Raw genomic sequence first — 17218 nt, 5'->3', positions numbered from 1 at the left:
GTTAAAGCCATTCCCCTTGGCCTGTCCCTACATCCCTTGTCCCAAGCCCCTCTCCAGGTTTCCTGCAGCCCCTTCAGGCACTGGAGCTGCTCTAAGGTCTCCCCTTAAGGAGCCTTCTCCAGGCTGACCCAGCCCCGCTCTCAGCTGGACTGGTTCATGAGGAGCTCCTTTATGCAGCAGATTTTCACAACAAGCAAATTAACCCCTCTGGAGGCCCTGGCAGAGCTGACTGGCCTCGCAGGGAACGACTCCTTTCTGCTCAGAGCTGCTGCTGGAAGAGATCATTGCTTGAATTTCCATCTCCCACCTTCATCGCATTGTAGCTTTCACAGTCCTGTCTGAGGTGGCAAAAGCAGAGGCAGCGTAAGGAACAGCATTGCTGACTCTCTGCTGAGCTTCAGCGTGAACTACCAGGAAGGCTGAGTATTTCATGCATTTACAGCACGCGTTGAAAACATTCACTGGCGGCAGCCATGAACAGCATCCAGCCCTCGCCCAGGACACTTCAGCACGCGTCTGGGTGACAGAGGTACCTCCTGGGACCGCCCTGGACTCCTGCAGCTCCACCAGTGTCACAAAAGAGCTTGCTTGGCGGCACACACCCGAGCGGGGACCTGCGCTGAAGGGGCCGGGGCCCTCAGGCGCTGCCCTGCAGCAGCGGCCATGGCAGGCAAAAGGGCGGGAGGAGGCAGCACATCCTCCTGAGGGGCGAGCGCAGCGGCAGGAGCAGGGCAGCCTTCCCTGAGCACCGCCAGACCCACCGCCATGGCTGTCCCGGCTCGGGCAAAGCAGGAGGAGAGGGCTGAGACCCTGCAAGAGCCGTGAGGAAGCAGGTTCAGCTCTCCCGCTCTGGAAACGTGTCTGACCAGAGGCCACAGCGACAGGAAGCATAAAAAGCACCACCACAAATCCTCTCTCGGGAGGCTATGGAGCACCCAGGCAAGAAGGGAAGAAGCACGCCTTCCAGGGGACACACAGCTGTGGCCTCAGACCTCCGTCCTGACACGTGAGCCTGGGCAGCCTTGCAGCTACACAGAGCCAGGCAGTGGAAAATGGACTGATGGACAGGGGTAGAGCAGTTGATGTCATCTACCTGGACTTGTGCAAAGCGTTCGACACTGTCCCACACGACATCCTTGTCTCTAAACTGGAGAGACATCAATTTGATGGATGGACACTCAGTGGATAAAGAACTGGCTGGATGGCCGCATGCAAAGAGTCGTGGTCAATGGCTCAATGTCCGGCTGGAGACCAGTAACGAGTGGGGTCCCTCAGGGGTCGGTGTTGGGACTGATTCTGTTCAACATCTTTGTCGCTGACGTGGACAGTGGGATTGAGTGTGCCCTCAGCAAGTTTGCCGATGACACCAAGCTGTGTGGTTCGGTTGATACCCTGGAGGGAAGGAATGCCATCCAGAGGGACCTTGACACGCTTGTGAAGTGGGCTGATGCCAACCTCATGAGGTTTAACCATGCCAAGTGCAAGGTCCTACACCTGGGTCAGAGTAATCCCAGGCACAGCTACAGGTTGGGCAGAGAAGAGATTCAGAGCAGCCTTGTGGAGAAGGACTTGGGGGTGTTGGTTGATGAGAAAATGAACATGAGCCGGCTTCAGTGTGCGCTCGCAGCCCAGAAACCAACCGTATCCTGGGCTGCATCAAAAGGAGCGTGACCAGCAGGTCGAAGGAGGTGATCCTGCCCCTCTACTCTGCTCTTGTGAGACCTCACCTGGAGCATTGTGTGCAGTTCTGGTGTCCTCAACATAAAAAGGACATGGAACTGTTGGAACAAGTCCAGAGGAGGCCCACAAGGATGATCAGGGGCTGGAGCACCTCCTGTATGGAGACAGGCTGAGAAAGTTGGGGCTGTTCAGCCTGGAGAAGAGAAGCTGCGTGGAGACCTCACAGCAGCTTCCAGTATCTGAAGGGGGGCCTACAAGGGTGCTGGAGAGGGACTCTTCATTAGGGACTGTAGTGGTAGGACAAGGGGTAACGGGTTAAAACTTAAACAGGGCAAGTTTAGATTGGATATAAGGAGGAAGTTATTTACTGTAAGGGTGGTGAGGCACTGGAATGGGTTGCCCAAGGGAGTTGCGAGTGCTCCATCCCTGGCAGTGTTCAAGGCCAGGCTGGACAGAGCCTTGGGTGAGATGGTTTAGTGTGAGGTGTCCCTGCCCATGGCAGGGGGGTTAGAACTAGATGATCTTAAGGTCCTTTCCAACCCTAACTATTCTATGATTCTATGACTCCTTGCACTATAAGAGCATTGGCTTCAGTTGCTTACTTTCCATACTACAGGGAAGACTAACTGAAGGATAAACTAGTTAAGTGGAGAAAATCCTTCCTTGCAGTCATTTACTGTTATCAACACAGAGCTTTCAATTGCCACCAGAGAAGGCCACCTCAGTCTATATGCATCTCCACAGGCACAGCACAAAGGACAGGACCTTCCTTGACCAGAAACCACAACCTAGATGTGTTTGGGAAGGGGCTCTGACTGGGAAGACCATTTCTGCCCACGCAACAACTGGAATGAATAAATTAATCAACAGCAGGGCCACCCTACAGTTACTGCACCCTTTTCATATAGGATCCTCTTGTAATTGCACCTGATCTGTAAAGTCTGTCAAACACCCCATAATCATGTTGGAGAAAGAGGTCAATGTGCTGCATGGAAATAACCCAAACACTTGGGGCTTGCAGCTGTTAGTGAAGACATCAGACTTTCTGTGACCAATGGCTTGTGGCAGCTATTGAAGGAATTGGCCTTCCCCACCTGGCGTACCTCAGGGCATCAGCTACAACTGCAACACAACCTTGGCCTTTGCTTGAGATAATCAGTAACTGAAATAATGTGGCTTACAGAGACTGCTGGCTTTAGAGGAAACTTCCACTAAAGGTTGTCTCATTCTTCGGCCATGCCAATTCAACACCAGATCCCAGTCCTGCTATTAAAGACATCCCAATTCATCAGGCTGTATCAGCAGTGATGCGCCTTGCAGGCTGAATACAGGAGTCCACTCCAGGCATGTGTTTATTCTAGCCACATAGATACAAACTATATTCTAAGAAACAGACCAATTAAACTGTAAAAAAAAAAATTCTCTCACTAACCAGACATGCCCCAGGCTTTACCACTAAGATGAAAAGTATTTTTCCATCCAACATTATGTTCTAATAGAATTTTTAGACAAATACAGCAAATATTTAGTTCCTAAAGATCTGAGGGAAGCTTGCATTACTGTTGGCAGGGGTAGAGGGAAGAAGAAAAAAAGAGCCACAGGCCAAGCTTTTCCAGGATTACAGAATTTTGGCACTGAATATGCAACCCTATAAAAGAGCTTATGTTAAAAGAAAGCATTTGACCTAAATCTCAGGCCACTATAGAACAACATCCCCTATTAGATACCCAATATGTGCATTCAGATGTGGAGAATTTGGGGCTGCTCTTTAGTTGTGATCCAAGACTTTCCTCTCTGAAGAAAAACAGTCTACAAGGGTTAGGGAACATGCTGCCAGATGGTTCTAAGAATGGATTTTTTCAAGCACTAGCAGCTAGTGTTAGCAGCAGCTCAGCTCCTGCAGCAAAGGGGCACTTTACTGTGCCAGACCCCAATGAGACTGCATAAAGCAGGAGAAGGGGAGAGCACTGCCAAAGCTTGAGTGGCAATAACATTAATAGGGGCAAACAAGCCCTCAGTGTGCTTCCAAGCATTAAGCATTAGCTCCTGGAGACAAAAACTATCAGATTCCAGACAAGGAGTTCAAGTGAAAAGTACAGGTAGGCACAAAACTCAAGGAGTTTGGCAGCAGCTGAATTCTCTGATCAGAAACAGGCTATTATTATTATTGTCAGCTGATAGGCAGACAGAGGGTGACAGAAAGGCTCAGAAGGCAGTTCCTGAAAAGGAGATGATTTTTTCCCATTACATTAAAAAGCTGCTTACAGAAATTTATTGAAGACTCCATCCTTCATGATCATCTCTTCCCACCACCAGTTTTACTTGCTAGTGGTTTTCTGACAGCACAGAAAACACCCTAGTTCTGAATGCCACAAGCCTTTCCCTCCTCTCCTGCCCAGCTCGGAACATAACTGAAAGAACAACACGAGTTGTTTTTTCTCTGCCCCTTTGCCATTTATCCTGTATTTTAGGCATGGCAGTTCTAAAAGGATTCTTAAGGCCTCTGCTCACAATAAGTCAAGCAGCTTACTCCAGTGTAGGTTTCAGATGTAGGTTTCAAAGCACTGCTAGGCAAAACTTGCCATGTATCAGCATACATCCTAAACTACTCAATCCCACTAATAGTCTGGTTTGTGCTTTCAGGGAAAAAATTAAAAAAAAGAACCAACAACAAAACCAAACACCACAAACAAACAAAAAAAGAAACCCAAGTAGCTGGATAAAGGTTCTTTTTTTCTTTGTTTTTAAATCTAAATTGACTTTCAGGTGTGTGAAATACAATGGCATTTCTGTGACTTGGTGAACTTTTTCAGTGGACTCACTGGATTTTTCAAGTTATGTGGGTAAAACAGGCAGAAGTTATAAACTGTTTCTGCCTTTTCTGAGAACTGCCACATCACTTACCCCACACCTGCCAGCAAATTAAATACTCAGAAAAGGCGTTAGATCAGCCCACCTGTGAGGGCAGAAAGAAGCAGCTGGGTGCACCAGGATGATGCACGTGCACAGCATCACACCAGCTCAGACACCCCTGATTAAACCATGACTTCCTGTAAATTTGCAGCATGAGTGCCTGACACAAAAGGTGGGAAACAGCAGGCCACCTTCCTGTTAGCCTCAATCCTGCAGCAACAGAAACAAGGAAATAATGAAGCTAGTAGAAATAAGGAAATGGAAAGTAGTTTGTCAGACCATGCTGAGTAGAGAGAAGGCTTTCTAAAACTTCATTAGCAAGAAATCAGGTTGGCAAAAGAGATAGCAGCACTTGTAGGAGGAAAGATGCCTAAAACACACCTGAGGAAAAGCAACTCTGCAACCATATTCTTCTGCATAGTAGAAAGTGCCACCCTAGTACTGTGTGAAAGAAAGGATCCCTTCACCTTGGTCAGGAAGATCTAGACAGAGCCTGAAACAAGAGGGCTTCCAAAGAGAGGTTTCCAAAGCACGCCAAGGATGACAGCTCAGCACCCACTCTGGGTGGATATGGTTTTCTCTCTTACTGCCTTTTGTACTGCTACAAGCTAGTTACAAGAGAGAAATCTGAAAACACCCTTCTTAGCTGGAAAATGAGAAAGTGGCCTTAGTCAGGGACAAAGGAATCAAAAAAGTCTGAAGAGTAATGAACTGCTTTACATAGAGTTTCACCAGTTTCAATTCAAAACCTGTTGGCTGACGAGCACAGCAGCACTGCCAGATCAATTCAGTGTGTTATCAGCCAAGTTATTTCAGAACAAGCCAGCAGATGAGCTTTTAGGGACTATAATCTGAAGCAGTGCCTTTCCTGGCAACACACTGCATGCGCTGCAGAACAGTGATGCAATCAAGTTTGCCCACCACATTTGGCTTCTCCAAACCACCACCTTGGTGAATGGAGGCCACCTGATCTCCAGGAGTGCTCTTTGCCTCTACAGCTCAGAGAAAGCTCCATGTTCTGTAAGGGGTAAGTTGGCATGAGCCTGCTGCCAGTGTGAAATCAGCTGCTGATGGAAAGAATAGATATGAGAGCAGACAAGGATCACAAAAGGGAATTCAGAGTTTTATTTCCAAAAAAGAGCAATGTAGTATTGAAACAAAAATCAAGTTCAATTAGTTTTCCTCTGATTTGAATGGCTACAAAAATAGATTCTACCCAAATCCATAAAGCCAGTTAACAGTACCATAACAAACCCCCAAATTACTCATTCAGATACCACATACAGTAGTCACAGGAATCTAGTATATATTACTCAATTGTTTTTAAAAGTAAATTTCTGAACTGTTTCCATTATAACTGAAATACCAGATTTTAAAAAATTATACAAAAAATAATTTTAACCCAGTTGGAGGTAACAGTGTGCGTTTATTAAAATCCTGCACCAAGGCAGTAACATTTATAATTTAAAACCCAGCCCAGTAGAAAAGAGAAATGTGCAAACATTTAAAAGTTAGATGTACTCAGAGGCTTGTGGTGCATCGGACCTGGCGATTGACTTCTGTCCTAATGCAAGGTGGGCTCCAAGAGGAGAGGTCTCTAATGAGGCACTAAAGGGGGAGGCAGAGGCCAGCATGCTGCAAGCTGCAGCTCTCTAGCCTGCAATGCAGGAGCAGCGGTGCCTTCTCCCCAGGGACGGTTTGCCCAGTCAGTAGCGTATGGCACTCAATCCAATGCCAGAAAGTCCATGATGAATTCTGGTCAATCTGCTTTTGGACAAAAAACAAAATGCAAAAGCCACTTTACAAAACAGAAGTTGAAAGCTACCGAGAGCCAAGGAGTTGGCATATTCAACAGATGATTGCTGTGAACTCTGGCTACCTCTCCAGTTTGCTTTAAGGTAAGATTAAGAGTTAGGCAGGAGCCTCCAAAGGTTTTTTAGCATTTCCTTTAAAACTGATGCAGCGTATTTACTTATGTGACACATCAGGTGCAGAGTAGTACACTACTCTGACAGCAGATGTGCAACCTGAAAATTCAGATCAGAGTTCTGCACTACCACAAACCACTTAAATAAGCTGAATTTTATAAAGAAACTTCATTCTGCTTTCTGCTTGCTTTGGCTACTTCACTGCTCCTGAAATAGGTTTACCCTCACCTACCTCCTCCATTACTTAGTCCATGACCTAACGGACTTCTTGCCAAATTTCTTTCTGCATAGCTCCTGCAATGACACAAGAAAAGATTCATTATTGCAACGCAGTATCATCCCATCCGCTCCCAGCTGCTGACAGAAGACCAGGATTAGGTAGTGTCCAGAGGAAGTGTGCAGAGCAGAGCAGGTCAGGCAGTCACTTATCCTTATACACCAGCAGTTACCAATCCCACCAAGCTTCCTGCATCCGTTGCAGACAATAGTCCTTTGTCTAGACTTCTGTAGCCCCTGTCACCTGAATGAACCTCAGTATTCTAGGGAGAAAAGATAAAGCCCCGCACCCATGGTGGCAGCTGTACAGACAGAATGGGAGCAGAGATACTGAACACATCCAAGTGAGTGTCAAGCCAGGATTAAACTCCAAAGTCCCATCCTCGACCGACTAAGCCCATGTGGCCTGCCCTTTAGATCAGTATGGGTTGACACGAATAGAAACCTGTATGCGAATACTCAGAGTCCTGTTCCTTTGGGATGTGGGAATGTGATCTCTCCTGCTTTTCGGAGAGAAAGAGACAAAGCATTATTCATAAAAATTGCCAAGGGACAACACGTGAAAGAGAACTTGCCTCTCTCTTACTATTGCCTTTTGGTAGTCTGTGGGACACGTACATAACCAGATTCCAGCACAGCATCCCTGCCATCACATTGGGCATCCCCCTGCTTTTAACTAGAAATGCCCTCCCTTACCAGCCCAACCATTAGGAACTGCAATTGGTTGATACTCACCCTCTTCCCCCCTCCAGAGTACTCTGGATCTCCTTCAGGACTTCTGGAAAGCAGAGGGTTAAAGCAGTGAGTCAAAACCAGTATAGCTCTGCTTCCAGGCAGCAGCCAAGCCACATTCCACCTCCCAGTAGAACAGCCTTTAAAGCCCACCTCCCACAGAGATCAGACCATGCATGTAACACCATTGCCTCTTCAGCAGTACCAGGCTGGTGTAAAAAACTGAAGCAGTTACTTCCCAGAGGAAATGTTGCCAATCCCAGTATACCAGAGCCCCAAAGGAACTGCCTGTTCCAGCTGCCATTCTACACAAATCCTGTTAGAAAATAAAGATCCTTCTCTTATCACAGCAGCTATGTGGCACAACCCCTGCCTGAGGGCATGGCTATCTGTCCAACCCCTCACTTCTAATTCATGAAAACCCAATACTTCTACCAGTGTAACTGCAGACCCCTTGAAACCAAGTACTGAAATCCACAAAGTTCCTAGCGGCTTTCTTCTTTTTCACCCAGAAAGGCACCTGCCCTGTAAGTAGCAAGTCTTCATTTCACTCACTTTCATCGTTGAGCAAGGCATGTTCCATCAGCCTCCCAGACTTCCTTTCTAAAAGAGAGTAGGAAAAGAGCTTTTACTTAACAATATTTTCCCCTTTTCATGAAATATATGCAGTTTTGGAAACCCACACTACAACTGGATTGTTGTACCGTTTGACTTTATTGAATGCTTCATGGCTACTCCTTAAAGCCTCTCGAATACTGAACTATATTTTCTGGCAACACTAGTTTGGCTAACAGATCTCATCAGATTCACACCTGTTCTTCCCACAGCTTATTCCTTTCAGCAGAAACTCAGTCCTATCCTTTCAAGGCAATTTTGCCACACAACAACTTACTTTAGAGCTAGCAACTACTTTGTCTAAGCAGGTCACAATGTTTCCTTCACGTCCTTCCTTACTTTCCCCTTTCTTAGGTAGAGAACATCGACTGCAGCAACAGAAAAGACGCCTGAGGTTTACACCTCACCATACTGCATTTAGTACAATTATTTTTTGCTTACCATCTTCTCCACAGCCACCCGAACTTCTTCCTGATCCCCTAGAAAAGGAAGCAGCAAACAATCACCAGCTTGGAGGCATAGGGACGCAGAGAATTCATGTATACTCTTGGCATCTACAAGAAGCTGCAGTGCATGCTAATTAAATGGTTTATTGAGCAAGACTGTCAGAAGGGCTTTATCATGTGTTGCGATGCAGAAGCCAGCACACATCAGAAAACTTTCCTAAACTTTTGGAATAAAATTCATATAGGATGGCCATGAATGTCAGATCTACTGTTATTTCCTGATGTTCCAAGATGAGAGGAGGAACTCTCCACTGTCCCTTCACAGGGGAACAGTTCAGTCTTGCCAGTAACACCCAGCCCCTGAAGAGTACAACAGTCAGGTGTCAGTCAGACACATCATCTGGGAACAAGTAAAGCAAGCCAAGGCTTACAGTTTGTGACTAACCACCCAGGGATACCAATTCCAATGCTTTGTCTACTACTTTGTCCCATCAGCTGTACTGCAAATAGAAAAAACATCAGGAAGAAGGTTACATTTCCTGATGCTGATCCATCTAGGAACGTTGTTAACATACTTCAAAGTCATCTTTTTTGTTGTTGTTGCTGCTGCCTTGTTTTGTTTTGTGTTTGGTTGGTTTTGTTTGTTTTCTTCTCACTACTCAGACACAGCCAGTGCGCAGGAGTTTTCCAGACTTTACCTGGATTTTCTTGCAGCATTCTCCATGCCAGACTTGGTGTGCACATGGTTGTTACTTGTAACTTCTGGCATGTCCACAATGCACCGCGGCTCCACTAACCATTTAGCAGAAAGGGAAAACCTCTCAAACTCCGATGGCGAGATCAGATAGAAACCTATAGATGATTGGGAATTTATAAGCAATTCTCAATTCCAAGAACTAAAGGTGATCCAAAAAAAAGAACAGATCTAAGTATCCTCTGTGTTTGACAGAAAGGGTTGCAATTCCTCCTGTCTAAATGAACCATTGAGGAAGATATTACCCCAGTTTCCCAAGGATTGGTTAGCCTAGAGACTGGGCAATTTAAGATGATGCAGAGAACTGTACTGTGCTGGCACTTGTCGAAAGCAGCACAGAAAGATGTGAAAACTGAACTGCAAAGCAGCAATTCACCCTCAGCAGCCAGAGGATACTGGATCCCAGTTTTGCAACTTGAATGTTGAGCACATACAGGAGGCACCATGCAGGTGCCTGCTGCTTACAGAGCCATCCTTTTGATTCCAGACAAGAGGAGAATGGCCAGATGGAAGCTACCCATGAGGTACATCCTCCCTGTTACATGAAAACCACCGTATGCATTAACAATGATGGAATAAATTCACTTCTGCTAATTCACCTGTCAGTATCTGTTGGCATTTGGTGCTGGCCAGAAACATGTAAAGAACATATTTATGTAACATTAACATGTATACACAGCCAGGTCTAAACACTAAGCCCTATAATCTCTTTTCCATTGTCTGAAACACACAACAGAGGTAAGTGATTTGGGAGAAGCACACCTTACCTTGTCCGTATTTGGTGAAGACACAGGATGCAATGCCACTCACATCCTCTTTGCGGATGCAAGGGTAGCGGATCTGTAACTTGAGGAAGGGCAGCGAGATGATCTGAATGTCTCCCAGGTTAGTCAGGACAGCAAGGTCATTTTCACTGTAATCATCAGTCTTGCAGCTGCTAAAGTTCGCAACTGTCACCTTCCGTACCCTACAGCCTTCCAGGGCTGTCAGCTTGAGCTTCAGTTTGGAGCTAACCTTAGGTAAGGTGAATACCTGTCATAGAAACAAGACACTGACATATCCTTCCTGCACAATGGCAGCAGTCACTCCCCGGACATCTGCTCCTCCCTCCTTTAAAGCCGTTTTCATTCATAGTGAATACACACCAGTGTAATTGAGTCAGCCTGGCTCCCTGCTCACCAGACAAGAAGGAATCAGCCTCAGTCAGTGTTAGAATCTGTTTCTGTTCTGAGATCAAGCAGTCCTAACCTTCAGGCTGCAAACTGCATTTATCTCCCTAGTTCTTTCAAACCCCCTCCAAATTTGGGTACAAATTATTACAGAAATAGAATGGGGTTTACACTAACCATGTTTTCTTCCACATTATTTTTAATGTAGGCCAGCCTACTGCAAGCTACTTCAAGTCTTACACTGACTAGTTCAGTGTGGAAAGCAATAAGCTTTTTAGCTGCTTCACAGAAATGCCTACCAATTTCCACTTTTGTACTAACCACAGCAAAAGCTCTTTCCCAAAAATGGGAGCAGCCTTGTCCAAGGAGCATAATGGAATACATAAATACAATTTTCATGTTCAGCATGTACATCACTATACCGAATACCCAATTTGTCAGCACACACCTGATGTATGGACTGCACCAAACAGAAGTGCTGGCCCAGAGGTGTTACTCAGGTATGTAAGAATATGCACTCTCAAGACTTATCTTCCCACTGAGCAGGGCTCAGTGCTTTAGCAGATTTTACATGCCTCCATGGTGATACTTGCCTTAAATTGCTCTTCAGACACCACCAACAACTGATGGCTGCCTTGCATATCAGGACTCTTAGAAAGGTCATGTGCTACTTCTAGAGGTTCTGGGAGGGGCGTGCTGCGTCCATCCAAGACAAGTATACCCACAACAGGAGCCCTGTGCATCAGCTGAATTTCTTTGGCTAGACAAGCAAGATAAGCAGGAAAATAATGACATAGGCGTCTAGTCAGATACTCTGTGTTAGAACCTCACTCACACCCTCTCAGTTAGAGACCTACCCAATATGGCTCTTCCCTGCCTGAAAAGATTTACTAGTTAAAGGGTATTTGAACCGAACCAGTTTGTGTTAAACAGTATCTATTATTACATAAAGAATGCAGGTCCAGCTGTCAGAATAAGGTACATGTGCACGGAGGCTTGCAGGTAAACTTCAGCAACAGCCAACACAAATTTAAATTCCTGAAGCTGGTAGGAAATGGGGCTAAGGCATATCAAGCAGTGCTGGAGCTCACTTAGCCTTTAGTTCAGGTGCTGCAATGAGCACTGTTTAGCTCAGACACTGCTACATGTAGCTCCACTCTCACAGACAAAACAGCAGTAACTGAGCTGCCTTGCGTTCTGTATGCAACTCTTGGTTATATGAGCGATAGCTCACATCCACTAGGACTTTGTTTTCACAAGGCATACTTACCCTGCTCTGCCCTGACAGGTTCATCCATTCTTCTCTCTGCTGGAGGAACACGTAAACAGAAGGCATAGACTGTACCTCCATTGGTGCCTGCCCACAAAGATGGGCAGTGGCGAGAGCCTAGAGCAACAAGAAGGCTCATGAGCAAGGCACCATCTGTGACATCCTTGGATAACTGCTTTCCACTACACATCCCTGCTCTGTTAACACCCTGAGTATCAATATGTTAGGGCAGATTTGCCATGGAAACCACAGGTTCTTGCACTTCTTTTCCCAATACATGCATATCAGCAGCCCTGATAAAGGACATGGCTTGTGAGTAAAGGCAAGGCAGCGCTGTTTTCAATCAGACACCACAGCTGCTGCATCCAGTTTTCATATATTTATATCCCATGTGAGCAGAGTAAATTTGTGCAAGGTACAGTTTGGGCTCTGATGCACAACCAGCCACTACCCTCACCAAGATCAAAAGGCTCTGCTGGGGGCAGGGGTGGAATTTAGAGTAATGAGACAAAGAAAATACCTTGCACTAAAAAGTCAGATGTCATTCCAGCACATTTTAAAATTGCACATAAACGCTGCATCCAAAGATGCACCACTGCTTGCTTTGGATTAACCAGAAGCCAGAATGGCTAAATAATTCTGCATGACAACATATGCTCTTGTTCTATATTAGTTTTTCAGCATCGACAAAGTAGGACACAAGAGATGCCAAATTTTCCTGGCAGTAAATCCTAATACATTCCTTGGCAGGAGGAGTAAAAATCTATTCGGAAGAAAAGAAAGATGTATGTTCTACTCACTGTCTCTCAAGAAGGTATCAGCAAAATATAAGGTTCGCACAAAGCCAGTGAAAGAGTCTTCTGCAGAGCGGGCTTCAATCTTCCGTTGGACTGGAGCCAGTTCCATTTCCTGCAATGTGTCTTGGTCAAATTTGGCATTGGCTTCTTGCACCTTCAAAGACGACAAGACATTCTGTCAGTCAGGCAAAGACATGGGGAAGAACGAGAGATAGTGAAAGTGGCAGCAATAGAAAGGGAAAGCATCATCATACCAGTGAACCAGTGCATCCTACATCCCATGATCAACTATAGACTACATCTTCTCTAAAAACATGACTAACAGAGCAGCATCAGAAATTGCCATTTTTGCTCTTACGTCAATAGCTACCGGTACCATAGCAGGACTGCAGACCACGTCCTGCTCTCAGCAGTCTAATCAGGACCCCGCATGCTTGTCCTGGGTTCAGCTGTAACAGTTATTTTTCTCCTTCTTAGTAGCTGGTGCAGTGCTGTGTTTTGGATTTAGTCTGAGAATAACACTGGTAACACACCAATGTTTTAGCTGTTCCTAAGTAATGCTTACTCTGATGATCAAGGACTTTTCAGTTTCTCATGCTCTGCCAGTGAGGAGGGACACAAGAAGCTGAGAGGAAACAGAGACAGGACACCTGACTCAAACTGGCCAAAGGGGTATTCCATACCACAGCACATCATGCTCAGTATAGAAACTAGGGGGAATCACCCAGAAGGCCCAGATTGCTGCTTGAGTCGGGCTGGGTATCGGTCAGTGGGTGCTGAGTAATTGTATTGTGCATTACTTGTGTTTATTGCCTTTTTTTTTTTCCCCCTTATCATGATTATTATTAGTAGCAGTAATAGTAGTAGTTTTGTATTATACTTTAGTTATTGGACTGATTTTATCTCAACCCGTGGGGTTTACATTCTTTCAATCCTCCTCCCGATCCCACTTGGAAGGGGGGGAGGGGGGAGGGAAAAGTGAGCAAGCAGATACCTGGTGCTGAGTTACCTGCTAGGCTTAAAGCACAACAATGCTCCAAGCTGTAAACCGACAAGACTCCAAAAATGACCACTCACCTCTGAGGCATTTCCACTACCTCCTCGTCGCTTCCTACTGGACACACGGCTTCTTCTGATCCGCCTGAATGATTGACGGAGGGACTTCTTCAAGGATTTCACCCGAGACAGTGGGCCTTCTAAGGCCAACTGGTCACTGGGATGCAGCGTACACCTGAAGAGGGTGACAGGAGGCACACGGTCACTTTCTACTGGGTGGCAATCACTCTCAAAAAGTCCAGTGGGACACAAACAGATGTCAGAACTTGCTTGTGTGTCCTTGAAGACAGAGTCCATAGAGGCAGGGCTTCTTGCTATGTTGACTGATCTCAAGAAATCACTTTCTTAGCAATTCCAGGCTATCTTTAACAGAGGATTACCACAGACCTCATGGAAAGAAGACACTTACTTGACAAAGACCAGTCGTTTCTGCTGGTGGTCAAAAAGCCCAAAACCATGACTGGTACCAAAGGCCACAAGCTTCCATTCAGAGTGAAGGGCCAATGAGGTGACCACAGCTGGTGGTTGACACTGGACAAGGACAAATGGCTGAAAACCAGCTTCAAATCGAACAGGTCCATCCCGAGTTTTTAGTTTCTCATGACCTTTCCATCGATAGCCCTCTTGGTCCTGCAGAAGATCTGCTTCAGCATGGTCCACAACATGTTCTGCATCTTCATCATTCAGTTCCATCACCAGTACCTGAAATTCAAATTTTAACATATCTCCAGGATACACTGTGACAAACCTGCACTAAAAGCAAGGTTTATTATGACTGTTTTATTTGAATACCTGTCCTGCTGTACCAGCTACAGCCAAGTATCCACTGTATTTACACAGGTAGATCTTCTGGATCCCAAGTCTAGGATCATCACTGTAAGGGTCAAAGGTCCCAACCTATGCAAGAGAATGCACAGTGGCTGATCTTTGCAGCTGCATTAACTAGGACAGGAATTACAACTCCTCAGGTTTTCAAAAAGCTCCTACAAGCACCAGCTATCTCACCTTGCGAAGCGGAGGCCACTCATCCTCACCTAGGGTGTTCATATTGTCATTGGGATCAGCATCCGTGAGGAATACTCGCACTGTACTCAGCTTATAAAGGAGATGTAAGCAGACACCAGACGCATCCCAAAACCTCACAGTGCCATCTTCATGCCTGCAGTGGGGAGGGTTACAGAAACACATCATACAGGAGAACAGCACAGCACCTAGCCGAGGATGGTAAAACAGGGGGGAAAAAACACACCAAAAATGAAACCACGCGGTTTACAAAGCCCTGAGCTGTAGCAACTTAGAGCTTCCAGAGAAAGATTTTGTGGACCTTTTTGTGGGGTTTGGTTTTTTGTTTATGTTGTTTTTTTTTGTTGGGTTTTTTTTTAACTTTGAATCCAGTGTGTTTCCAAGGCTCTGACACCCACACACAATTTAAGATTTCTCCAAAAAGCTCTGAAAAGTAAAAAAAAAAAAAGCTTAGCATAAAGAAGGAATAACTCAGGCTCACAAAAGTTCTACTACTGGGAGGGAAAGAAAGAAATCAAGCTTCAATATTAGTTCCCCAGGTGAAAACGAAGGACTTCTAGCACAGTGCTGCATCAAGAATGAAGTCTGAAAAACAGCCACTGAAATTTTTAAAAGTGCTTTTTAAAAACAAAAAACCAAAATCCAAACATGTTTATGGGATGAGACAATCTCTTGCTACTTCCACCACTTAGCTAGATTTGCTCATGCTCATCAGAGCAGACAGAAGTCCAAGCTAACCTCTTTTTTGAGATTTAGGACAGTGTAAGGTACGGAGATAAAATGCTTCAAAACCTGCAAGATTAAGCTCTGCTTTACACTGTTCCCTTTGAATCAGTTTGGATTACTGCATGCACTTCTACACTGGTGTTTGTGGGGGGGATGGATGACATCAGAACAACAAAGAAGCCAACTTCACACATTATCTGTGGTCATCACAATCTGTTAACTCAGTTGTAGCAGAATCAGCTGTACAAAGCTGGCAACCCAGCTTTGAGGAGTTGCACTGTAAAGTTGCAGCCTTCTCACTAGGAGATGAGTGGACTTGAATCTCATGGGAAAGCCTCAGTTAGTTCAAAAGGAAGAACAGAAACTGGAAAGGGCTCCTTGATTGTTATCAGTTAAGTACATACCCTGTTAGAAGCAAGTCCCTCTGTGGAGGATCTGGAGCTATGCTGGTGCCACCATCAATCGGCCACGGCTACAAATACATTAAGGGAAGACTGTGACTTCCTAGGCAGTGACAGTGAGAAGAGCATATGCAGTCAGCAGGGGAGCATGAACTTCAGTCCAAGTGGTAGTGAAACAGTCCATGCTGTTAGCTTTTGTTTGGATTAAATGTTCCTGTTCTGACACTAGCTGTGCTTTCTAAGAGACATTCTACATACTTCCTCAAGAAGCTGTGCCGAAAGTGGAAACACTCAGACTTTCCTTCTAGCTTGTCAGAGCCAGAAAAAAAACACCACATTTTAATCCCCCGGTGTGAGTAACTGCCTTGGTGGTGCTCTGGGAAAAAGCCTCTCTCAACCCTATTAAGGGGCAGGACAACGTCTGTTAGGACTCATCCCTTCACATGCAGTTAGCAGCACAGACCACCCACATTCCAAGCAGTCATGCTGTTCTTAAATGCATGGGAACCCACATCCATTTAAAACCATGACAAGCTGCCATACCATATTTGAGTAGTGAATGTTCTGCTTGCTCCCAGCACTGATAATTCTCTCCCACAGTTTGAGCGGGATGTTGGAGATGTGGTGTGAGCAGGTGATAGCTGAGCAATGGAGAGAAGCCAGGTATGGAGGATGGACTGCTGGCCAGCCTGCAGTTTTCAAGTCTATAACTACCAGCTCTTCTTCTGCCAGCACCACCATAGCAGAAGGGTCATCAAACTCTGCAGGAACAAGATTCATTCAGGCTGACAAAAATGACTATCCAAGGTTAAGAGAAACAAGCTTCCCATCAGGCTTATTTGAAAACTGCTATCAGAGTTCTAACACAAGCATTTTTGTTGGCAAATCTTTTAACTGCTTCTATGTTAACTGGGCCTACTGAGGCACTGACATTAATAGTTTTCAAGATACCAGTAGTTTTACTGCAAATTCATGTTGCTTTACAGCCCTCCTGGGACTGTCAGAGTGACTCATTATAGATTCCACTGCAAAATCAAGAAATCTGTTAACAACATACGTGGCTAAATAAAACAAATTCAGATTCACCATTTTAACAGCCTGAAATCCAAGGACTCTACCTGCTGCTAATGACCAGCATGGGGTGGACAGACACATAAACATCCCAGCAGTGACCCATTAAGTACTGGGTTAGGCCCAGAGTCCACTGAGGCTAAGCTGCTTAAACACAGTAATGCCGTGGGTCTGCAGAATGCTTCTCTGCTTGAACTGACAAGTATTTACAATTCAGCTCTCTTACTTTTCATTTGCCCTGCTTCTCATATGTTGTGACACATCCTCTGGACTTTCTTTTTTTTAAGAGTGTGCACATCATCTAATATATATTCATATGTATATTTAACAGATTTAATTTGTAATCTTGTCTATGTAACTT

General features: G+C 45.3%; 2 protein-coding genes across 4 annotated transcripts in view; one reads left to right on the top strand and one right to left on the bottom strand.

Annotated features, from left to right (window-relative positions):
* ARHGAP44 (Rho GTPase activating protein 44) overlaps positions 1-17218 on the top strand; it is a 239099-nt gene that overhangs the window by 152681 nt on the left and 69200 nt on the right. The window lies entirely within an intron of this gene.
* LLGL2 (LLGL scribble cell polarity complex component 2) overlaps positions 5696-17218 on the bottom strand; it is a 35134-nt gene continuing 23611 nt past the window's right edge. For 2 of the 3 annotated variants that reach the window (XM_061461968.1, XM_061461969.1), the window contains exons 11-26: positions 16330-16547; positions 15790-15857; positions 14642-14795; positions 14429-14533; positions 14046-14338; positions 13658-13811; positions 12584-12734; positions 11784-11900; positions 11107-11273; positions 10112-10376; positions 9289-9442; positions 8586-8623; positions 8085-8132; positions 7533-7575; positions 6754-6815; positions 5696-6360 (exon numbers count right to left, since the gene is read on the bottom strand). In XM_061461968.1, coding sequence (XP_061317952.1) covers positions 6353-6360; positions 6754-6815; positions 7533-7575; positions 8085-8132; positions 8586-8623; positions 9289-9442; positions 10112-10376; positions 11107-11273; positions 11784-11900; positions 12584-12734; positions 13658-13811; positions 14046-14338; positions 14429-14533; positions 14642-14795; positions 15790-15857; positions 16330-16547 — 2045 coding nt within the window. In that variant the 3' untranslated portion in view covers positions 5696-6352. The remainder of the gene's footprint in view (positions 6361-6753; positions 6816-7532; positions 7576-8084; positions 8133-8585; positions 8624-9288; positions 9443-10111; positions 10377-11106; positions 11274-11783; positions 11901-12583; positions 12735-13657; positions 13812-14045; positions 14339-14428; positions 14534-14641; positions 14796-15789; positions 15858-16329; positions 16548-17218) is intronic. The other variant, XM_061461967.1, reaches the window with a different exon arrangement.

Source organism: Pezoporus flaviventris, unplaced genomic scaffold (genome assembly GCF_033815535.1).
Source record: "Pezoporus flaviventris isolate CSIRO_AGI_PZ_B2104156 unplaced genomic scaffold, CSIRO_AGI_Pfla_v1 ptg000034l, whole genome shotgun sequence".
Taxonomy (NCBI): domain Eukaryota; kingdom Metazoa; phylum Chordata; class Aves; order Psittaciformes; family Psittacidae; genus Pezoporus; species Pezoporus flaviventris.
This window is presented reverse-complemented; position numbering and strand designations above follow the sequence as displayed.